Consider the following 23,860-nt stretch of genomic DNA (forward strand, 5'->3'; position numbering starts at 1 on the left):
CATGTCTCCCCTCCTGTTGAAACCCTGAAGGAAAGGCAGGGCTGGAGGCTTTCCTCCCTGTCTAAGGGGACATCTGGGGCCTGAAGAACATCCATGGTGGCTGCCTAAAGGTGGTCCTGGCAGAGTACAGTGTGGGTGGGGACAGAGGGGCTTGCTGCTTACCAAAAGTCTTATCCTGGGGCAGAAAGTAGGGTGCATTGTCATTCACATCCTCAATGGTGATGGGGAGGCTTCCTAGGGAGACAAGGTTGGCTGGCCTTAATCTCTAAGCAAAGACCTGACCCAGAAAGCCTGGTCCTCAGCCTTGCTCTCCAAAGCCTCCCTCTCACACATCCCCCATGCTCAGCCCCCTCCCCTTCTCATGACTCAGAATGCTAACTCGATCTCCTCCGGCCTTTGTGGGAGGGAATACTCTCCCCAGATCTCAGAGAGGGTAAGCAACTTGTCCAAAGGCACACAGCAAGAGCAGTGGAACGGGACTGAGCCCAGCCCAGGTATACCCCACCTGACTACAACATGATTCTGACACTTGTTAGCTGTGTAAGCTAAGGTACTGAACTGCTCACTCTGTGTCTCAGTTTTGTCATCTATACAATTGGATAGGGATCACCTACCACATGGATTGTGAGTAAAATGAAGAAATGCCTACAAGGTGCCTGGCAGAGCTCTTGGCTGTAGTAAGGATTTGATACAAGCTAGCAGGCTTTTTTTTCCCCCTTTTTTCTTTTTACAGCCACCCCTGCAGCATATGGAAGTTCCTGCCCAGGCTAGGGGTCAAGTCAGAGCTGTAGCTGCCAGCCTAGGCCACAGCCATGCAACCCTGGATCTGAGCTGTACCTGCAACCTATGCTGCAGCTTGTGGCAACACAGGATCCTTAACCCACTGAGCAAGGCCAGGATTGGAACCTGTATTCCCAAGGAGACTAGGTCAGGTCCTTAGCCCAGTGGCCATGACAGGAATGCCACATGCTAGCTGTTAATATGATTATTATTGCTACTTGGTGTCAGAAGTGGGATATGAGTGCCCCTCTGGCCCTGAAGTATACTCTTTCATTTACACGGCTTCACAGCATAATAGCATTAATTAAGTGCTGTCTCTGTGCCAAGCACTGCACTAAATGCTTTACATGCTTAGTCTAATTTAATCTTCACAGCCTACTTACTACCAACTCCACTTGACAGCTAGGCCAACTAAAGCTGAGGGAGGTGTCATGACTTTCCCAGTGGCACAGCTGATAAGGGCTGGAGCCAGAATTTGAACCCAGACCTTGCAGGTTCCATTTCTTTCCCACAGCCCCTAGACTGCAGGCTGCCAAGCCCTGCAGGCTAGACTGCCTCACCATTGTCACTGTAGGCTTGGAAGCGGGGGTCCGTTGTGATGTCACAGGCCCTCACAACCAGTGTGACCAGGTCACAGGTCTCATAGTCGATGGCCTCGCTCTGATTGATGAGCACAGAGCCGTTGTCCAGCACAGAGAACCAGCCGTGGCACAGGCTGCCCACATCGATGCCGGCCTTGGTACAGATGACGTTCACAAGCTGTACCTCCACCTGGGACATGGTGTCCACATCCTGGGCCACCACCTCAGCCACTATGCCATGCTGCGAGCCATTCTCAGCCACACGGATGCCCCGGAGCGAAGTGGCATCCAGGGTGGGTGGTGTGTCATTCACGTCCTCCACGGTCACGAGGACTTGCGCTGTGGCCTCACCCGCCTGGGGGTCAGGGTTCTCAGCACTCACTGTCAGATTGAAGAAGGGCTGTGTCTCGTAGTCCAGGCTCGTGTCCGAGGGCAGCGAGAGGAAGCCTTTAGCACCCCCGGATCCCAGCACCATGCCTTGGAGTATGAAGTTATTGGCACCGGTCCCTGACAGGCTGAAGCTGATGCGGTTGTTGGCTTCCGTCTGGTCTGCATCCCAGGCCTCCACCTCACCTATCAGCACGCCTGCAGACAAGGGGCAGAGTATGGAAGGACCCTCGGGGGCTTCAGGCCTGCCCTGGAAGGGGTCATAAAGTCTGGCCCAGGGAGGACTTACCTGGGTCCCTCTCCTTCACTGAGAAGGAGTAGCTGGGGTGGTTGAAGATGGGCAAATTGTCATTGATGTCCTGCAGACAGAGGTAGTTCTGAGCCCAGGGAACTCAGGAGCACCCAGGTTCAGCCTCACCAAGTGCCAATCAGAGAAGCCAGTCCCTCCCCTGGCCCAAAGCCCAGACTCTCCATCCATGTCTCCTCAGACAGCCCTGCTCCCTTCACAGAGGAGGAAACAGCCTTTAAGAGGATGGAACTCACCCAGGCCCGCGGCCGGGGCCCAGAGGCCTGTGGCACGACCTCCAAAGTTAGGTGGATGCTTCCAGGGAGCTCCACCTGACAAGCCCTCATCTGTTCTGTTTCTCTGACACTACCCAGAGCAGTCTTAGACCTTGCTTTAGGGAACGATGGTTCCATGTCCCCACACATGCCCCTGTCTGGCCCGCTTGACTGCCCATTCCTCGGATTTTTTTCTTTTTCTTTTTTTTTTTTTTTTTTTTTTTGGTCTTTTTAGGGCCGCACTGGAGGCATATGGAGGTCCCCAGGCTAGGGGTTAAATCGGAGCCACAGCTGCCAGCCTACACCACAGCCACGGCAACATGGGATCTGAGCTGTGCCTGCAACCTACACCACAGCTCAGGGCAAGACCAGATCCTTAACCCACTGAGCGAGGCGAGAGATCAAACCCGCATCCTCATAGATACTAATCAGGTTTGTTACCGCTGAGCCACGACAGAAACTCCTGTCAGATTTATTGTACTGGCATCAACACCATTATGACCCCACAAAGGCCCAAACTTTCCCTGTCCCTTCCCTTTTCCTGTTCCCTCTACCCTCAGTCGACCCCCACGACACTCGCTCCATGATCCGTGATAAGTTCCTAGGGGAATGGCAGATATCTGTTTGGGTTGAGCAACACAGACAAGGACATATGGAGAGTCGATGACCGAGGATTGACGACCCTGCCTGCTCATGTCGATCCCTGCCTTTAGGGTGGTTGCAACACTTACGGGGACATGAGACATGGAGAGGAGCCACATACTCCTTTGCCACACCTCTCCCCCACACACATTGTTCCCACCACATTGCTCCCACCACCAGCCCTTTATAAGTAGAATGCCTCCCTGGGAACCTCCATATGCCGTGGGCATAGCCCTAAAAAAAAAAAAAAAATGGATAAAAGATATAAAGCATTCTTGTGAGCTGTGGTGTAGGTTGCAGACACAGCTCAGATCCCGCGTTGCTGTGGCTGTGGTGTAGGCCAGCGGCTGTGGCTTCAATTCAACCTCTAGCCTAGGAACTTCCATATGGCTCGGGTGCAGCCCTTAAAAACAATGAAAATAAAAAATACATAAGCAGAATGCCTATTCATAATCACTACTGATGCCACCCTGAGCTCAGCCCATCATTTCAGATGCCTTAATAAATCTCTCTTGCTTTTCTGACTCGGCCTTGTACGTTCCGACCTCAGCAGACTTAACACTCAGGTGGGGCAGGTTTGGGGCACCAGCCAGGGTTTAGACCTGGTCCTGCCCTCAGACATCTGCTGTGTTCTGTCCCCTCCTTCCCTCTCCAGCCCCAGCTGCTCCGCCCAGTTGTCATAGCATCAGGCTGACTCCTCCTGCGCTTCCTCCCCTGGTGCTGGTGTGTGCTGGGCGCCCTTGGTTTTCCCCGCCCTTCCCCAAGGTGGCCCACAGGCATCTACTTTTGCTTTCAGCTTTTTCTAAATTGGGGTAGGATAGACATCTTTGAAAATAGAGCCCTCTGCTCCTTTTTAGGGCCACACCCACAGCATATTCCCAGGCTAGGGGTTAATCAGAGCTGTAGCTGCCGGGCTACAGCACAGCCACAACACAGGATCTGAGCCACATCTGCAACCTACACTGCAGTTCATGGCAATGCCAGATCCTTAACCCACTGAGCGAGGCCAGGGATCGAACCCACCTCCTCATGGATACTAGTCAGGTTCGTTACCACTGAGCCACAATGGGAACCCCCACTTTGTTACTTTCATCCCCATTTTACAGATGAGGAACTTGATGACACAGGGAGGTTGAGGGATTGTCTAAGGCCACATGACCCAGTGAGCTGGGATTCTAACCCATCAGCCTAGCTCCAGAACTCTTTGACCAACCAGACTGCAAAGAGTAGGAATGCAACTCAAGTTGGGAGGAGGCAGGAGTTGGCCACTGCTTGGGAGTCCCCCCCCCCCGCCCCCCCGCAACATAGGACCTCAACATCCTGGACCCTCCTGCTGAGCTGAGCCTTACCTCCACAGTGATGGTGACATTGACGTCAGTCCAGAGGGCAGGCACGCCACAGTCAGACACGCGCACAGTCAGCACGATGCGGCCACCCAGGGTGGGGTCAATAGCCTCTCGGTCCAAGGGCCCCAGGTTTGTGAGGATCCCTTTGTCGGGGTCCACTGAGAAGTTGTGGCTGTAGGGACTGGGCAGAAGGCTGAAGTACAGAAGGCTGTTGTTGGTGTCTGGCTGGTCATCGTCGTGAGCCTGTGTAGGTAAGCGGGGGACATCAGCCATCAGGTGCTCCCCAGCCCCTCCCCTGCAGTCTGGCCTCTCTCTCCAGCAATGGCCCACCAGGGCAGTAACAGGGCCTGAAGCCAGAGGGATGTCACCCAATCTCCCAGCCTCAGTCTCCCATCGAAGAGGGCTGGACCACCAGCTTGCAAGACTTTCTGAGGTCTTGAGCATGGAGGTCCTTTATTCATCCCACAAATGTTTATGACATACCTACCATGTGCCTGGCTCCATTACAAGTACTGGGACTAGAGCTGTGATCAAGACAGTTCCCTTATGGAGCTGATATGGTATGGTAGTGGGGGTGGAGGCAGTGGGGAGTATAATATATACAGTCAAAATGTGAAACAAACAGACAAAAGCAAGTGTAAAGTCCAATAAGATTCGGATGTCTATTTCAGTGCTATATTTTTTAAATAGCTGAAACTCCTTTTTGCTTTTTTGCTTTTTTTTTTAGGGCCACACCTGTGGCATATGGAGGTCAAATTGGAGCTGCAGTTGCCAGCCTATGCCACAGCCACAGCAACACCGGACCTGAGCTGCATCTGTGACCTACACCTCAGCTTGCAGCAATGCCAGGTCCTTAACCTGCTGAGCGAGGCCAGGGATCGAACCCACATCCTCATGGATACTAGTTGGGTTTGTTAACCACTGAGTGTGACAGGAACTCCTGAAATGTCTTTTTTGGAAGCAGCCAGAGATGGTTTCTCCAAAACTCTGACCCTGTCTGTTCTTCCCTCGGTGCTCTGAACTCAGGCCGGTTAATTCCCCCCAGCCCTTCTCAGGGCTCATGCTGGGCATCATGGTTCTTGCAGCAGATCTGAAATGCTCCTGCCCCAAGGATCTCAGAGATTAGGGTAAGAAACATTGAGGAGCATGGAAAATAGCCCAAGTTTCAGGGCAGAGAGGTTGGAGCACCAGCCCCAGCACTGCCATTGACTGGCTGTACAACCAAAGAAGTCACTTCACCTCTTGGAGCCTCAGCCTTCTTCTGTGAAATGGGGAGCATCAGAGCATCTGCTTCACAAGTTGGTCCAGCCCCAAAAGGATGGTAGGGCTCTATGGCCATGTGATTGTCATCCTGAGGACCCAGTTTCCTGCTTCCCTGTAAGACTCCCTTACAAAGGACTCAGCGGAGAAGATTCTGAAAGCCTCAGGACTATGGGAGAAGCTTCTCTCCAGTGTTCCTCTGGAGCCAGTAGTGGGGTTTTAATCTTACAGAGTCTGTGACTTGGTCACTGATTTCATTTCCCTTTTTGCTTTGGCCATTAGGATACTCAGTACTGAATTTTCAACCCATTCCTCGAAATTGTGTGGCTCCATGTTAAACGTACCTCGTACGCTTTTAAAAATGCCATCCTGGAGTTCCTGTGGTGGCGCAGTGGTTAACAAATCCGACTAGGAACTATGAGGTTGCAGGTTCGGTCCCTGCCCTTGCTCAGTGGGTTAACGATCCGACGTTGCCGTGAGCTGTGGTGTAGGTTGCAGACATGGCTCGGGTCCAGCGTTGCTGTGGCTCTGGCGTAGGCCAGTGGCTACAGCTCCAATTAGACCCCTGGCCTGGGAACTCCATGTGCCGTGGGAGCGGCCCAAGAAATAGCAAAAAAAAAGACAAAAAAAAAATGCCATCCTTGGAATTCCCTGGTGGTGAAGCAGGTTAAGGATCCAGCTTGTGGCTCAGGTTGCTGCTGTGGCCTGGGTTCGATCCTTGGCCTGGGAAGTTCCGCATGCCACAGGCACGGCCCAAAAAATTGCCATTCTTATTTTCTCTTTTTCCTGACTCCTTTCATATTTTTTTTCCATTTTTTTGGCCACACTGGCAGCATATGGAAGGTCCTGGGGCCAGGGATCAAATCCAAGCCACATCTGCAAACTATGGCATAGCTACCACAATGTCGGATTCTTAACCCATTGTTCCAGGCCAATGCAATCGAACCAGCAATGCCACAGAGACAAGCCAGATCATTAACCCACTGTGCCACAGCAGGAACCCCTTTTATTTTCATATTTTTTATCATACTTTTAAATACAAGCCACTTCAAATTTTTTTTTGAAACGAGGCAGGGGCCTGGATTTAAAAGAGCAGCATGTTTTTGAGGGCTTGCTCTGTGCCAAGCCCTTTATATCCATTATGACTTTGGGAATAAACACTATGATGGTCTTTATTTTCCAAAGAAGAAATGGCCCAGAGATACGGAGTGATTTTCTTAGGGCCACACAGCTGGGCCCAGTTTCCAGACCAGGGCCAACTCGACGACAGAGCCAAGCTTGGTGCCCTGCCCCATCCCACCCACCAGCTCCGGGCTGGTACGAACCTGGATGGCCACAGAGACATTGCCCCCCTCCTCCTGGACAAAGATATTGTAGGAGCCGGTGACCACGGGCTTATTGTCATTGATGTCCAGCAGAATGATGTGCAGCGTGGTGGAGGACGACTGGTTCCCACCGTCTGTGGCCTGCAGGGTGAGGTAGTACACAGCCTGCTTCTCCCGGTCCAGCAGCGTACCGTTCCTCACCGTCACGGTCCCTGAGTCTGGATCCACTGCAAAGACGTCATCCCTGTGCACGGTGGCCAGATGGAGCGAATTAAGACACAAAATGCCCACTTGAATGTGAATTTCAGAGAAACAATGGGAAATATTTTAGCACATCCCATGGAGTGTCTGCAACCTACTTGTATTAAAAAAACTGATTCTGGAGTTTCTGTCGTGGCACAGTGGTTAACGAATCCGACTAGGAACCATGAGGTTGCGGGTTCGATCCCTGCCCTTGCTCAGTGGGTTAAGGATCTGCCGTTGCCGTGAGTTGTGGTGTAGGTTGCAGACAAGGCTCGGATCCTGAGTTGCTCTGGCGTAGGCCGGCGGCTACAGCTCTGATTTGACCCCTGGCCTGGGAACCTCCATATGCCGCGGGAGGAGCCCAAGAAATGGCAAAAAGACAAACAAACAAACAAACAAAAAAAACCTTGATTCCTTGTTTATCTAAAATCAAAAGGTCACTGGGTACCCTATATTTTATCTGGCTACTCCTGCCCCACTGTGAGGCAGACAGGCAGGCTGGGCCACTCGCCCACATGCTCCCCTGCCCCCCAGCCCCCAGCCCCCCAAGACCTTACCCATTCCCCGGAAGCAGGCTGTAGGTGATGCGGCCCCCCTCCCCCGTGTCCGGGTCAAAGGCCTGTGAGACAGAGAGAGAAATAAAAGGACGTTGTTCAGAAGCCATGCACTCCTGGTCAATGGTGCAATTGATGAGGATAGGGCTGCCCTGCTTTCTGACACAAAGGGAGAAGCCCCGACACACTCAGATTTCGCACACATGCACGTACACACTGGCTGAGACTCGATGACATCAGAGTATAACAGAGACCCCAGCAGGGCAATGGTCCCAGGCCTGCCCATCTCTGTGTCCCTCCCAGCTGGGCCCAGCCCTGGTCCCGGCCCCCATCACTCACATGGATGCTGTCGGTGACCACATAGCCAGCTTCACTGTGCTCAGAGACATTGAGGTTGTACAGGCTCTGGGGGAATGTGGGCCTGTGGTCATTAATATCTCTAAGGTAGATGGTCACCATGGCGATGGAGGAGTTCTTGCTGACCGAGTCCGTGGCCACGACCTAAGGATGGCAGTGGAGAGAGGCAGTGGCATTGGGACTGGGGCACCCCATGGCCTGCTCCCTCCCTGGTGCCCCAGAGCACCCCTCACCTGCACCCGCATCACCATCTGCTGCTCGTAGTCCACCTGCGACGGTGTTTTCACCAGCACCTGCGCTTCCACTGAGCCCGCCGCCCGCTCCGGGGAGACGCTGAAGGCTTCGGCATCGGGGCCCTCCAGGGACAGCCAGAAGGTGCCATTGCTACCCTGTTGAGGTGAGCTGTATATCAGGGACTCCACTCCCGCAAGGTACCCCACCCCCCGCCTCTTTCTCCCAATCCCTAGCCATAGGCTCTTGCTCGCTGAAGTCCCATGAGAGGGGGCTCTCAAAAAACTGAGGCAAGAGGGCCCCGGGACGGTGGGCTGGTCACCAGTTCCTGTAAATGTAGGGTTATCAGAAGACTTCCCCTGGACTGCAGAGACTGAGCCTGGACACACCTCCCTCGCTCCCTTTGAGTCTTCCTTACCAGTCATCACTCACCACCCTCCACCACCCACGCCAACGCCAAACACCACCAATGCCCAACATCAGCCCACCACCCATACCCCCTCCACTCCACACCCATCCTCCATGAAACGCCAACCACCAACTCAACACACCCACCCACTTATCACCACCCAACATCATCCTCCATGCAACACTTTGTACCAACTCATTATCAAACAATACTACCAAACACCAACCATAGCTAATCAGCATTCACTACTACCCAAATCACTCAAGGTCAACCTCCTCTTAAGAATACCTCCATCTTGGAGTTCCCGTCATGGCTCAGTGATAATCAACCCGACTAGTATCCACGAGGATGTGAGCTCAATCCCTGACCTCACTCAGTGGTTAGGGATCCGGTGTTGCCATGAGCTGTGGTGTAGGTCGCAGACACGGCTTGGATCTGGCATTGCTGTGGCTGTGGCGTAGGCCTGTGGCTACAGCTCTGATTTGACCCCTAGCCTGGGAACCTCCATGTGCCACAGGCGCAGCCCTAAAAAGACAAAAAAAAAAAAAAAAAAAGAGTACCTCCACCTTAAGACTCGCTCACACTACTCTGTACCCAACACTGCCCATATCCCTCAGTATCCAGTACTACCCCAACACCCCTCAACTTCACCATCCCCCCACCACCTCACTCTACTCAACACCACCAAAAATTACATTCCATTCACCATTACCCAGCATCCAGGACCAATCTCCACTCAACACTGCCTTTCTGTTCCCCACCACCTAGCTTCACTCTGAACACAAAACTAGCTACCAGCTCAGCATCATCCACCATTTCCATATGTCACCTAACAACTCCAATTTTCACCACCACTCATGGTCAGCCGCACTGTCATCACACTCCCCTGCCCCTGCCAACAATTCATCTCTTCCCCCCACCCCCCCGCCCGCCATGCACTGTGGTACCTCATTCTGCTGGTCATCCCCCACCCCAGCAATGGCCCACCATCCATCCCACCCATACCACTCCTTATCAGGGAGCCCCTGCCTTGTCTGGGTCGTAGACCACCATGGTGAGGTCATCAATGGGGATGCGGGTGGAGGCGTGTTCGTCCACGTAGCCAGTGAAGTTGACTTGAGCCTCTTGGGGGGTGAAGGTGCAGGTCGAGAGGCTGCAGTTGTAAAACTCAGGTTTGTGGTCATTGACGTCTGTCACTCTCAGTGTGACCCATATGCTCACCTTGGCCTCCTGCCCATAGATATTGAGGTTCTTCTCAGTGGCCTGGGAGAAGAGCAGGGCCGGGGGGAGAGTGTGCAGAGGTCAGAGAACCAGCTTTCAGAGAGAGCTGAGATCAAAGGTCAGAGTTTAGAGAATAGAGGTGCAAAGGGGACAGTGGGCCCTCCTCACTCACCGTGACCTGCACCTGAACCTCCTCATCTTCCTCTAGCAGCTGCTCTCTGTCCAGGGTACTGCTGACCTCGATCACCCCATCTGATGTGATCTTAAACCAGTCGGGCCTTGTGGAGTCTAGCAAGAGGCAGCAGGAGCAGTTGTTTTCAGTGGCTCTGACAGAGCCCCCCTATCCCTTCCCTTGCCCCAGCCCCAGCCTGGGGACACCCCGCTCTCACTGGAGATGCTGTAGATCACAAGATCATTGATGCCTCTGTCACTATCCATGGCCTCCACCTTCAGCACCGAGGTTCCCTGCCAGAACGTGTGGTCAGTGGCCACGTCCTTTCCCCACATCCCATCTCCACCCAGACCTCTCCAGATCCCCAGCACACCTGGGGTGCATCCTCAGCCACAGAGGCTGAGTAAAACTCCCTGACAAACTGGGGGTCCAGGTCTGGCTGGTCAATGACAGAAATGGACACGAAGACAGGCGAGGAGCACTGGACGATGATACTGTTGTTGTACAGGCCACCCGAGTCCTGCGGGGAAGTGTGTCTCCGTGAGCCTGGGCCTCAGGTCCCAGCGCCTCCACCCCCCACCAGCACCCCCACTCACACAGGCCTTCAGCTCCAGCTGATAGAATGCACTCTTGTTGTTGTAGCTGAGGCTGCCATTGAGGATGATGGAGCCGTTGGGCAGGATGCTGAAGAGGTACTCACTCCCATCTGAGCTAGGGATGACCTGAGGCAGAGCACAGTCTGGCCAGGCTCCCCCAGGATGGCCCTGTCCCCTAGACCTGCTCTGAGAGACCTGGGATCGAATTCAAGCTCTGTTCTTGATCTCACCAGGTCACTTAACCTCTCTGAGCCTCAGTTTCCACTTCTGGAAAATGGGTTCAGCTATTGCCTCAATGGGATGAAAGGAGGGTCAAGGGAGCTAAGGTAAGTGCCTGGCACATAGTAGGGTCTCAATGTCAGGGTCTGGGGCTAGCAAATGTGCCTTCATGGGAACTGGGTCTCCCACACAACCCCAGTTGTCTGTGTGAACTTGGATAAGACCCTGGACCTCTTAGAGCCTTGATTTTCTCTTCTCTGAAGCTGAGGGTGCCTCAGCCATCAGGTGATGTTACATGAACCTGGCAGGGACTTCGACAGTGCCCCAGGCAAGAGGGTGGAAAGAAGGGTTCAGTTCCCAGCAGGCACCCTCCTGAGGTGGCTGGGTCAAGTGAGGTCCAGAGAGAGCCCGAGGAAGCCATCCTCCTTAAGATCCCCTCAGGTTGTATGGGAGATGCTGCCCCCTGGTGGTTATGAGGAGAGGTGGGGCCCACACTCCCACGTGGACCTGCATAGGCTTACCCTCTCTATGGAGTACACCACAGCACCAGCAGACCCCGTGTCTTTGTCCACAGCCAGCACAGAAAACACCACAGAGCCAACCGGCAGGGTCTGCAACAAGGGTCTTGTCACCTATGAGCTCCAATCCATCTCCTCCATGCCTGAGCACATCACGCCCCCTCCCGGAGTTTCAGTGTCCCCAGCTAGACCTTCTAGAACCTGAAACCCAGTGCTCCACAGATGTTTCCATTTCCTTACCACCTAGGATAGGCTTCTAGAGGCATCTGGATGGAGGCAGGGAGCAGGGTCCCCTCCTCTCCTCTCTCCAGACAGCCTCACACCACCAAAGCTGGCTTCTGATTGGCAGAGCCCCTCAGGACCAGCATGAGCCGTCATCATTCCAGAATCCAGGTTGTGACTCCTCCCTGCATAAGCATCCCTGTGAGTTCTCTCTAGCCTCCAGCAATAGGTTCCAGACAGCATCCTGCCAAGCTGGAACGTTCTTTTGCGAGGCCTTTGCCCCCAGACCTGTCCACACCCTCACTGATTCCACAAGGCGGCCAAAGAGATCTTTGAAAATCCTGACCCAGACCACATCACTCTTGTGCTCAAAACCTGCTAGTGGTTCCCCCCATTCTACCCGGAATATGGTCCAGAATGCCTCCATGGCCCCTGCAGGGTCAGACCACTGCCCACCTCTCTGACCTCACCCTCCATTCTCCATCCATACCAGCTTCCTGGCTGTGCCCAGGATGCTTCAGGCTGATTCTCATCTCAGAGGCTTTGCAGCTGCTGTTCCTTGCCTGGAATATCCTTTTCCTGGAGCAGCCTATGCAGGCTCCTCGACATTTAGGTCTGCTCAAATGTCACCTACCAAAGAAGCCTTTCCTGACTGACTCAACCTAAAGCAGCCGCTTCCTCAGTCACTTTGTCCCTCGTTGCCCTCTTTTATGCTCCTCCTAGAACTTAATACCATCTGAAATAATCCTGTTTGTTTACTGTTTTGTCCATTAGTGTCTGTACTCTTCACTACGATGTGAGCTACTGAGGGTGGAGAGCAAGTCTGTCTTCACCGGATAACCTCAGCACCAAGGACAGTGCCTGACAAAAAGTAGGTGCTCTATCAGAGACTATGCAACAGCAATCTGGACTGATCCACCTTCTGTCTGGTCTAGTGTCAGGATAGGGAGAGGGGAATGTGGGGCACCTCTCAGGTCTTTAAAGCCACGCGGTAATGAAGATTCATGAGTGGTGCTGTGACCATTGGGGAACCTCCTTCCTGCCCATGCAGTTCAAGTGGAGCTGCCCTCCTTGCTAGAGAGCAAGACCCATGATGCAGACCTAGGCAACCTGAGCATTCCATACCCCTCAACTGATGGGCACCTGACCCAAAATGGGCCAATGAGAGTCAGCCCTGGGGGTTTGGTTGGGACCATTGAAAAAGAGACAGTCTGTGTTGAAATTGCAAAGCTGGGAAGTTCCCACTGTGGCTCCGTGGTAACAAACCCGACTAGTATCCATGAGGACGTGGGTTTGATCCCTAGGCCCGCTCAGTGGGTTAAGGACCCAGCATTGCTGTGGCTGTGGTGTAGGCCGATAGCTACAGCTCCGATTTGACCCCTATCCTGGGAACTTCCATATGCCATGGGTGCAGCCCTGAAAAGCAAAAAAATAAAAAAAATTATAAATAAGAAGAAAAGAAAGAAATTGCAAAGCTGGTAGGATGTGAGCCCAAAGCTACTGGGGGACACTTTTATCACCATAAGGGAGAAGTGTTCCCCCCCACCTCAGCATGGAGGCAACAAGAGAAGTACAGCTGAGGGGTGGAGAGAAATCTCTTCTTGATGACACAGCTTGAGTACCTGGATGCAACCAGGCCTGAAGACAGATATACTGCTAAATTTTTCAGATATATAAGAAACTCAATTCCTCCCCCCGACCCCCACTACCATAATCCAGTCTAATGGACTGCAAAATGTTGCTGTAACTATTGTACATGGAGTTACAGGCAAAGCCCCTGAATTTGGTTCCTACGGCTACCCTTTCTAGGAGGTGCTCTTCCCAATCCTAGATGCCTTGCTGGCTGTCTCTGGTCCTTCCCACTCTGAGCAGATTTTGGGGATGCCTGCATCCCACACACACACCCTGTTAAGGCACATGTTACCTCGTTGATGCTGGTGGAGAAGTCTGTGTTCTGGAAAACAGGTGCATTGTCATTTCTGTCCTCCACGATCACCTGCATTTCCTTTTGCACCTGCAAATGAGAAAGCCCAGGTGAGCCCAGAAAATGTAGGAGCCTGAGAAAACAAAGTGAAGAGTGTCTGGATGGGAGTGCAAGTAGGCACAACTTCTCAGGTGAACAATCAGGTAGTGTCTGGGGTGATTTTTTATTTGATAGCATTTCAAATGCCAGGAATGTTGCAAGTATAGTACCAAGAACTTCCAATAACCTTCATGCAGATTTACTCCTTATTTAGTTTCTCTCTCTCTCCACACATGTACTGAACTGTTGTGGAACTCGTTAGGTCATTTTAAAAATCTAAAGTGTGTCTGTCCTCTTATAAGAATGTTCCTTTTAGCTTTTTGGCCATAGCATAAAGCTGTGAAAAACCTAAGTGTTGAGGAGACCAGCTAAGCATCATGGTACATCCCACACTGGGCTATAGCCATGCAGGAAAAGGGGGGACTTGTGTGCAGATGCAGAAAGTACTCCAAAGCCGATGGTTGAGTGGATAAGGCAGTTCAAGACCATACGTGCAAAAGTTCCCGCTGTGGCACAGTAAGTTAAGTATCTGACTACAGGGGCTTAGGTTGCTGTGGAGAAGCAGGTTGGATCCCTGACCCAGCACATTGGGTCAAAGAATCCAGCATTGCTGCAGCTATGGACAGGTCACAGCTATGGCTTGGATTCAACCCCTGGCTGGGAACTTTCATGTACCATCATGCAGCAATTAAAAAAAAAGAAGGAAGGGAGTTCCCGTCGTGGCGCAGTGGTTAACGAATCCGACTAGGAACCATGAGGTTGCGGGTTCGATCCCTGCCCTTGCTCAGTGGGTAAGGATCCGGCATTGCCGTGAGCTGTGGTGTAGGTTGTAGACACGGCTCGGATCCTGCGTTGCTGTGGCTGTGGAGTAGGCTGGCAGCTACAGCTCCAATTCGACCCCTAGCCTGGGAACCTCCATATGCCGCAGGAGCGGCCCAAGAAATGGCAAAAAAAAAGACAAAATAAATAAAAATTAAAAATTTTTAAAAAAAAAGAAGGAAGGAAGGAAGGGGAAAGGCCATGTGTGCAATAGGATCCCAGCTTAGTTTCCGAAAACACAGCCAAAACTACAATCTTTCTTCTGTGGATACGTATGTCAACACTTAGTGAGGAATAGAAAAGTACATGGTGATGGCTGGCGGACACTTCAGGTGGGAGTGGGCCGGGAAGGGTTGCTCAAGGGAATTTGAGCTTTATCTGCAAATTTTTTTTTTGCCCTTTTTTAATGGCTGCATTTGTGGCACATGGAAGTTGCCAGGCTAGGGGTCAAATCAGAGCTGTAGCTTTCTGCCTACACCACAGCCATGGCAACACCAGATCCAAGCTGCATCTATGACCTACACCAAAGCTCACAGCAACACCAGATCCTTAACCCACTGAGCAGGTCCAGGGATTGAACCCACATCCTCATGGATATTAGTTGGGGTCTTAACCTTTTGAGCTACAATGGGAACTCACTGCAATTTTTAAAATGTTTCCAGAGAGAAAGTATTTATGAATATCCAAGTCATTAAAATGATTTATTTTAAATGGATGAGGAACAGGTCATAAACACAAAACTTCCAACTTTCACACATGAGACACAGCTGTATAAGTGTGTGAATGAGAAATACAAACACTGAGATCAATCCATTCAGCCAAAGGAGTTGAAAGTAATGACCTCAGTGCGGAGAAAGTAGGGAGGTATTTGGTGCTTGTTTATTACTGTATATATTAATACAAATTAATAATGTAATTAATGATAGTAGATATACAGAATGGACACACAAAGGATAAACTATATATTTATATAATTAAAATAAATAAATAATAAAATCTTGGTAATACTGTGTGACCAAAAATGGACAAGTGGAATTTTGATAAAAAGAAATATTCAATTTGATTTTTGCTAATTGGGGCTCACTCTGCTTATTTGAGTTGGGAGACATGATTAGCAGTGGGCCTTCAGTCCCCTGCCCTCTGATCCCTGAACCACCCTCCCCTCCCCACTCTGACTCACTGGGTTATTGTGATTGTCGCTCACAGAGATGTTGATGGAGAACCAGTAGAGCGTCTGCAGCAGGCAGAGAGAAGGGGACCAGGGTGAGTCCCATTTGAATGCCCACGAGGGCCCTCCCGACCTCCCTGGCCCCATCCGGAGGTCTTCCCACATGGCTTGCCCTTACCTCGTAGTCCAGAAGGTTGGCCAGCTTCACTTCCCCAGTATCCCGGATGACATTAAAGAAGTAGGCATATAAGCCACTAATCCCATACGTCAGAGCATCCTGGTCCTGGTCCTGAGCTACCAACCAGAAAGCCTCAGCACCTGGAGACGAGACCGGGAACACCCAGGGTCCATGGCCACCTAGCTCAATGCTGGCCTTGCCGAGCTTCCCACAAGACCCACAAGAAGGTTTAACTTCTTTTAAAGTTAGAAGGGCCAAGACATGGAAACAATTTAAATGTCCATCAGTGGATGAATGAATACAGAAAATGTGATGTATATATACAATGGATATTTTCAGCCATAAAAGAGTGAAATCTTGCCATTTGGAACAACATGGCTGGACCTATAGGGCATTCTGCTAAGTGAAATAAGTCAGAGAAAGACAAATCCTGTAGGCTCTCACTTACATATGGAATCTAAAAACAAAAAGCCAAGCTCATAGCAATAGAGAACAGATTGGTAGCTGCCAAAGGTGGAGTGGGGGGGAATGAGAAATAGATGAAGGAGGTCAAAAGGTACAAATTTCCAGTTACAAAATAAATAAGTCCCAGGGATGTAATGTATAGCGTGGTGACTGTAGTTAATAAAACTGTATTACATATTTGAAAATTACTAAGAGAATAGGTCTTAAAAGTTCTCATCCCAAGGGGGGGGGGGAATTCTGTAACGATATGTGGTAACAGATTTTGTTGTTGTTGTTTTGTTTTGTTTTTTCATGGCTGTACCTGCAGCATACGGAAGTTCCCAGGCCAGGGACTGAATCCAAGCCACAGCTGCAACCTATGCCACAGCTTCAGCAACCTCAGATCCTTTAACCTGCTGCACTGGGTGGGATCAAACCCATGCCTCCTAAGCAAACCTTGCCTTTGCAGTGGGATTTTTTTTCTTTTCCTAGGGCCACACTCAAGGCACATGGAGGTCCCCAGGCTAGGGGCCCAATCAGAGCTACAGCTGCCAGCCTACGCCACAGCCACAGTCACATCAGATCTGAGCCATGCCTGCAACCTACACCACAGCTCAGCTTACAGCAACGCCCGATCCTTAACCCACTGAGCAAGGCCAGGGATTGAACATGCAACCTCACGGTTCCTAGTCCAACTCATTTCCACTGAGCTATGGTGGGAACTCCTGCAGTGGGATTCTTAACCCACTGCACCACAGAGGGAATTCCTAATAGATGTTAACTAGATTTATTGTGGTAAACATTTTGAAATATGTACAAATACCATATCATTATGCTGTATACCTGAAATTAATATAATGTTATATATCAATTATACCTCATTTTTAATAGTAAAAAAATTAGAAGGAAAAATTATTATAACCTAGCCCATAGGGTATTTGTCTTTATGCCAATGAAGTATATTAAATACACTTTTAATATATTTTTCTGGAAGAAGAGGCTCACAAAAGCAAAAGTGCTAGAATGGGTGACATGTGTTGATGATGCCCAGCACCCAGCCTGAGGTCTCAGGGAACCAGCCCTCCCCTTCCTGCCCATGATAGACCTTTAGGGACTGTCATGGCAGCACACTTGGAATCTGCTCGCTCTTTCTTTCTTTCTTTCTTTCTTTCTTTCTTTCTTTCTTTCTTTCTTTCTTTCTTTCTTTCTTTCTTCTTTCTCTCTCTCTCTCTCTCTCTCTCTCTCTCTCTCTCTCTCTCTCTCTCTCTCTCTCTCTCTCTTTCTTTCTTGGTCTTTTTGCCTTTTCTAGGGCTGCTCCAGTGGCATATGGAGGTTCCCAGGCTAGGGGTCTAATCGGAGCTGTAGCCGCCGGCCTACACCACAGGCACAGAAACTTGGGATCTGAGCCGAGTCTGCAACCTACACCACAGCTCACGGCAACGTCTGATCCTTAACCCACTGAGCAAGGCCAGGGATCGATCCCTCAACCTCATGGTTCCTAGTAGGATTCATTAACCACTGAGCCACGACAGGAACTCCAGAATCTGCTCTTCTTTAATCAAACAATCCTGGATCTTCCAGAAACTCCTTGGAAAGCTAGGTCACAGTCCGCACCCCCCCAGCTCCTCTCCTCCACGAAGACCATCAGTCTTGAAAGATGTCAGTGTCTACATTATATTTTTCGGTGGTGAGACATACTGCCATTTTAATGACTTCCAGAGGATGGAGGGAGTTACATGTTAAGTGACTATCTCAAATATAAGACACCTCCTGATTCAGAAATGTCAAAATGCAAAATGATATGGCCCTTATACCCAAGGAAATATGGGATGCGAGTGGGTGTGTATAAATCCTCCTCTGTACACATGTGTCCATGGGCATAGAAAGATGGATAGGGGAGGAAATGCTTTTTTCAAAATCTGTCTGAAAAAGAATTAAATGTAACAAATAAATCAGTAAGAGATACAGAAATAAAAGGCATATAGTAGGTCTCTGTTACTAGACTCAAATTTGATACACAATGTATTTTAAAGTCTGCCTGACAAAACTTAACTATTGTACAGTGTTAGTGTCAGGAAAACAGGTTTTGCGTAGGAGAGAAAGGGTGAGGAATGACTACAAGGGGAAAGATGGGATCAGAATGTTGGCAAGATCCTATTTCCTGATGGTTACATGTGGTATTCAGTATGCTTCCCGGTACTACACTTCAAAATAAAAGGGCTAAATAACAATTTTTTAAAAACCTAACTGAAAATGCTTTCACATCCCAAGAGAGCCATAGAATTCAACTCAGCAAGGAGGAAATTACCCTTTGCTTTAAGAAAGTCCAGAGAGGGGTCTTGTGGTTATAAATAAAAGACCCTCACTTGTTGTGACTGAGATAAGACCTGACAGTAAAGAGTTACCCAAGAGAATGGAGATCTTGAGGGCAGTTGGGTTACATAATTTGTGACATTTATTGGGTATGTCAAACAGCTATGAAAATATATGTAAAACATCTTTAAAGTGCATATACAACTTCTCTGTTATACAAAGAACATTCATAGATATCAAATAGTTTGGCCTCAGCCCAGTCCTCCAGGGAGGATTGTGCCATCTCAGAAACTATCACCTCCCTCATCCCGGGTTCTAAACCTTTATTGATATAAACTTTAGTAACCTTTACTGTCGTGGCAACCACATCTAAATGGATGTGGCCTTTGTGGCTGAAAAACCCGTCACCGTCCTTTCTTCATGTAGCCAGACCTAGGCTTCTGGATCCCAAGGCAGACTCTGGGTTTTACCTTCGTTGATGCAGTCTCTTGCTTTATCAAATAGCTTTAGGTATCTGGGGTCTCAATTCTGACACTGCAGCAAAGACTTAAAATTACCACCTAATATTCAAAACCCCTTTCTTTCAGAGCAATAGAATCCCAGATTTTGAGCTGGGCCCATAGCCAACTAAAAGAAAGACTTCATTTCTCAAGTTTCCTTGCAGCTAGGGTATGTGGCTAAGTTCTGGCCAATGAGATGTGAGCTGAAGTAAAATCTTAAGCCCTGTCCTTATAAGAAAGGGATGAGGCTTCTTGGCCCCTTTCCCCCACCCCCACCTCTCAAGCTGGAATAGGGTGTGGCACAGGCCATCTAGGACCAGGTGATGAGGGCTATGCCTGGAAAGGGAGGCAAAGCCTGGAAATGGAAGGAGGGTCCCTGACACCAGAAGCATAGAGCAAGGAACAGCCTGATGGAACAGAGCCTCTCTCAGGCCTGGACTTGCTATTCTAATGACTAGGTAAGAGAATAATAAACCTTGACTGCGGGGAGCCGAGAAAATGCAGGGACTCAAAACAAGGACCTTGCCTGATGGCAGAAAAACCTGAAGGCAGGTTCCTAACCAAGGAAGGGAGCTCACCTGAACGGCACATGCCAAAGGTGGGCTTCTGGTCAGGATAAAAAGCCTGCCTGAACGGTGCATGCCGAAGGTGGACTTCTGGTCAGGATAAAAGCCTGCCTGTATGGTACACGCCAAGGGCAGGCCTCAGGTTACACAGCTCTCATTTTGATGTTTATGGGGAAGAATTGGGGCTTTCCTGGGAAAGCAATTTCCATGTTTGCGCCCGAGAACATGGATTGTTTCTCGGGTGACCTAGTCTTTCCTGCTGCTTTATTTGTTATTAAGTTTTCCTCAGTCTTTCCTGATTATTTACTTATTATTCTTATTTTCCATTCTTATTTTCCTGTGGTGATTTGTGATTTAACAAAGTTACAACAATAATATAATAAAAATTTCATCCCAAAGGACTTTTCCCTATTCATATCCAACTTAATTAATATATAATGTTTATCTACTAACTAGTTACAGTAAACTTTAGAGTTAGGATTTTAATGAGGTTCATAAAAGTTAGACATATTATTCTTGATCAAAAGACACCTAGATACGAGTTATAAAAGCTTTTAAGTGATAGCTAGTTATATTTTCTTACACTGTCTCTTTGCCATAACAGTTTAAAGATAAGCACCAGTCTAAAAACAAGATTTGTGAATGCCCAATTCTTGTGTCCGTGACCTCTTCAACTTGTGGAGACTTGCTGGCCATGGGATGATTTGTACCGAGTCTCCTCCTTTCCACATGATGTATTATACCTAATTGCCCTTAAATTGTACTCACTAAATTTAGTTAAGACAAAGATGTTAGAACGTGATGTATAGCTGCTGTACCATGTAAAAGTTAACCAATGTACTTTTAACACTGTGATGTAATCTGTAGTGAAAAACTGTCTGTATAATCAACCACTTATGCCAATAAAATTTGAGCAGTCCAGCACCCTGAAAGAAGGGACAAAGAGGCTGTCTCCGTATGTACCTTCGCCAATGCCATGTCCCTCTCCCATCAGGAAAAGGTGTACACTCCCTGGCCACTGGAGCTGGCCTCCGGCACTTGACCTTGCTTACACCTCTGTTATTTGGGGTCTTTTATGCACAGCTGACCCCGAAACCCAATAAACATAGTCATGTATGGTTTCTGCTTTTTAACCCCATCCCATCTGTTGGGAATGTGGCATCCAGTTCCTATGGCTTCATCCAAAACAATGTGTCCCAAACATCATTCGCTCCTGCACATTGCCAAGATCTTGACCCTATCCATGTCTCATTGTTTATGACCTTTCTGTTTTGGCCACACCCAAGGCATGTGGAATTTCTGGGGTCAGGGATTGAACCTGAGCCACAGCAGTGACAACACCAGTTCCTTGACTCACTGCACCATCAGGGGAACTCCTATGACCCTTCTTTTAATTAATTAATTTATTTGTTTATTTATTTATTTATTTATTTTTGTCTTTTTGCCTTTTCTAGGGCTGTTCGGACGGCATATAGAGGTTCCCAGGCTAGGGGTCTAATTGGAGCTGTCATCACCGGCCTACGCCACAGCCACAGCAACAGAGGATCAGAGCCACGTCTGCAACCTACACCACAGCTCACAGCAACGCCAGATCCTTAACCCACTGAGCAAGGCCAGGGATTGAACCTGCAACCTCATGGTTCCTAGTCGGATTCATTAACCACTGCATCACGACGGGAAGTCCTTGATTTATTTTAAAAGCAACCTTTAGATTGCTGCTGTAAATGAAAAACCCATCTCACTTGCCATAGGTGGAAGGTAACTCTACAAAGACAACAAGAGCAAAGCAAAGCTGTTAACTTCTGGTGAGATGTGTGTGTGAGCCTCTGAGCCTAAGGCCTGCTCTCTCTCTCACTCTGTCTCTGTTTTTAAAAAATAGCAGGGGATGGGGGGAGATTAGCAAGTGAGAGAGGTAGAAGAGATATAATGGTACCAAATCCGTACTTCTTCCTTGGGGAAATTGGAAAGACTGAAAGAGAGATGGGAAATGAGAAGAATGTTCTCTTGGGGTGAGTCTTGATTATCTGATGCTAGATGAGGGCCCTTGACCCAAAAGCTGAAAAGAAGAAAGCGAATTTTTGGAACAAACTCCCTTCAGGCCACCTTTGCCCCATGATGAGCCATGGAGCTGCAAGGCTGGGCAGCAAACCCGCAGGGGGAGCCCCTGGGACCCTCTTGTGAGTAAAGGCTTGGCGCAATCTGGACTCAGGGATGGTAACTCACCCACTGGTAGATCCTCAGGCAGGGTCACTGCCGACATGTTGTACAGGAACGTCGGGGCCACATTGGCTGCCACTGTAGGGACACAGAGCGCTGACACATGGGGACTTCCCTCCATAAAATCTGACTTCCTACCTGCCCCTAGGGGAGCCCATGCCAGTCCTACTGGCCAACATTCCTCCCAGCTTACACGCTCTGGCCTAGATTCCTCCCGGGGCCACCAAGCTTGAGGCTGGACTGTAGGAACTGGTGTTTGCTGATGAAGCAGCACCCTCCCCCACCACGTCCGGAGGATTCTGCCAAGGGTCCCCAGGTTAGTGCTGCACTGGTTGGGGAGGGGAGGTACCCACCAGACACTATGAGGGCAGGAAGCAAGAGGCCGGAAAGCCACGGCCACGCCATCACTTCTGGAGGGACCTGTTGGAAGAAAGATATCAGGGGGGGCCCCTATACCCAGGTCTCCCTACTCTGCTGAACCCCACTTGTCTGGGGCTGACCCAGGCCCACTCACCACTGTCACTCAAGGTGCTCCCCCAAGACCCCATCAAATTCTACCCATGTGCTAGATGTTCCAGGGTAGGGGGAGTCGAAAGGGGACACAGCGGGAAGGAACAGGGTAGTTGAGCCTGGTCTAGAGCCCCAGCCTGACAATGACCCTGAACTTGACCCAGAGTTCAGTGCCCACTGTGTAGCAGGCATGGATCCAAGTACATCGGAGGCATAATCTCGTTATTGCAACAACAATGAGGAGGCTGCAAAGAGGGCTTGCCTAAGGCCACACAGAGAATCAATGGCAAGACCATGCTCTAAACACAAGACTCCAGAATTCATCCCTCAACCACTACACTTGCCTGCCTATTTGAAGTGTCCAATTTAATAGCATTCTTCAAACTCAGAGGCCTTAGGAGGGACTGTGACTCATCCAGGAACATCCAGAGACTCTGTGGGTAGGCAGGGCCCTTTGTCCCACTTTCTGACATAATTAATATCAGCCTTTGCAGCCTTTCTCAAAGTGTTCTCCCAACCCTAAGATGCCCCTAGCAGGAGGGGTCTCTAGTCAAGTCAGTTTGGGAAGGGCTCTGTGTTCCTCTTGTTGACTGAGAGCTGAGTAGGGACCCTTGGAAAACCCTCTCTGGCTCAGTCTTCTTGATCATTTTATGTTGCAATCTGTCCTTCATCCAGGAAAGGGGGACTTCAATTCATTATCATCAAGAGATACATGAACCCCCAAGACTCTTTCATCCCAAAAGACAATTAATATGTGGCACTAAAGCAAGGGGGAGAACAAGATAAGTTCCACAAATGTTCCTTGATCTCTGTCAAGAAAATGTGCCTGCTTGCATCTGTGTAATCATTCCATAAGGCAGGACTTTTTACTGCACACTCTTTTGTACCTTTTGGATTTTATGCTAAGTGAATACATTAACTTTTCCAAAGATAAATTAAAGCTATAAAGCACACAAAGGAACACAGTGGCTGCCAAGCACCCTCGCTAGGTCCCAGGCAGCTCCCCCTCTTGCCCCAGCACAGGTGAGGGCTGGGGCATCTTCCAGAGGAGCCCAGCTCTGAAGCTCTGGGAGAGCCAGGAAGGAGGGACCCCCAACCCACAGCAGAGGAGCCAAATGGCTCCCAGAGCTGAACCTTGACCATGAAACACATCAAAAAGCAGAACTCCTCTCCCTCATACCACCTACCCCTCATCCCAGTTCCTGCATCAGGGACAACCCTTCACCTGAATGTCCCACATCCAATCCAGTTCCTGCATCTCTTACATTTCACTCCATTGCAGAGCTGCCTTCCTCCCTCCCCAGCTCAGCCTTCCCCAAGGTCTCCTTTCCTTCTGGCTCTCTAATCCAATCCACTCAACTGAAATTATCCACTCTCACTCCCTCTAATGACCTCCTGCCTCTGTTCCAAAACTTTCAGTGGCTCCCCATTGCCAAATTGCATGAAAAGGCATCTCACAGACCATCCAGGCCATAAGCACCACTTCCCCTTCCCAGCC

The 23,860-nt window shown here is 49.8% G+C and overlaps 1 protein-coding gene across 1 annotated transcript in view; it reads right to left on the reverse strand.

Moving 5' to 3' along the window:
* Positions 1–23,860, reverse strand: part of CDHR2 (cadherin related family member 2) — a 53,110-nt gene that overhangs the window by 7,714 nt on the left and 21,536 nt on the right. Inside the window, exons 3-21 of the mRNA XM_047778057.1 lie at positions 22,206–22,272; positions 21,859–21,930; positions 15,813–15,952; positions 15,647–15,700; positions 13,549–13,638; positions 11,406–11,495; positions 10,666–10,791; positions 10,443–10,589; positions 10,287–10,362; positions 10,070–10,185; positions 9,706–9,939; positions 8,270–8,425; positions 8,019–8,180; positions 7,683–7,744; positions 6,883–7,126; positions 4,301–4,540; positions 2,038–2,107; positions 1,341–1,946; positions 163–234 (exon numbers count right to left, since the gene is read on the reverse strand). Of these exons, the coding sequence (XP_047634013.1) occupies positions 163–234; positions 1,341–1,946; positions 2,038–2,107; positions 4,301–4,540; positions 6,883–7,126; positions 7,683–7,744; positions 8,019–8,180; positions 8,270–8,425; positions 9,706–9,939; positions 10,070–10,185; positions 10,287–10,362; positions 10,443–10,589; positions 10,666–10,791; positions 11,406–11,495; positions 13,549–13,638; positions 15,647–15,700; positions 15,813–15,952; positions 21,859–21,930; positions 22,206–22,257 (2,809 nt within the window). The 5' untranslated portion in view covers positions 22,258–22,272. The remainder of the gene's footprint in view (positions 1–162; positions 235–1,340; positions 1,947–2,037; positions 2,108–4,300; positions 4,541–6,882; positions 7,127–7,682; positions 7,745–8,018; positions 8,181–8,269; positions 8,426–9,705; positions 9,940–10,069; positions 10,186–10,286; positions 10,363–10,442; positions 10,590–10,665; positions 10,792–11,405; positions 11,496–13,548; positions 13,639–15,646; positions 15,701–15,812; positions 15,953–21,858; positions 21,931–22,205; positions 22,273–23,860) is intronic.

Source organism: Phacochoerus africanus, chromosome 4 (assembly GCF_016906955.1).
Source record: "Phacochoerus africanus isolate WHEZ1 chromosome 4, ROS_Pafr_v1, whole genome shotgun sequence".
NCBI classification, from domain to species: domain Eukaryota; kingdom Metazoa; phylum Chordata; class Mammalia; order Artiodactyla; family Suidae; genus Phacochoerus; species Phacochoerus africanus.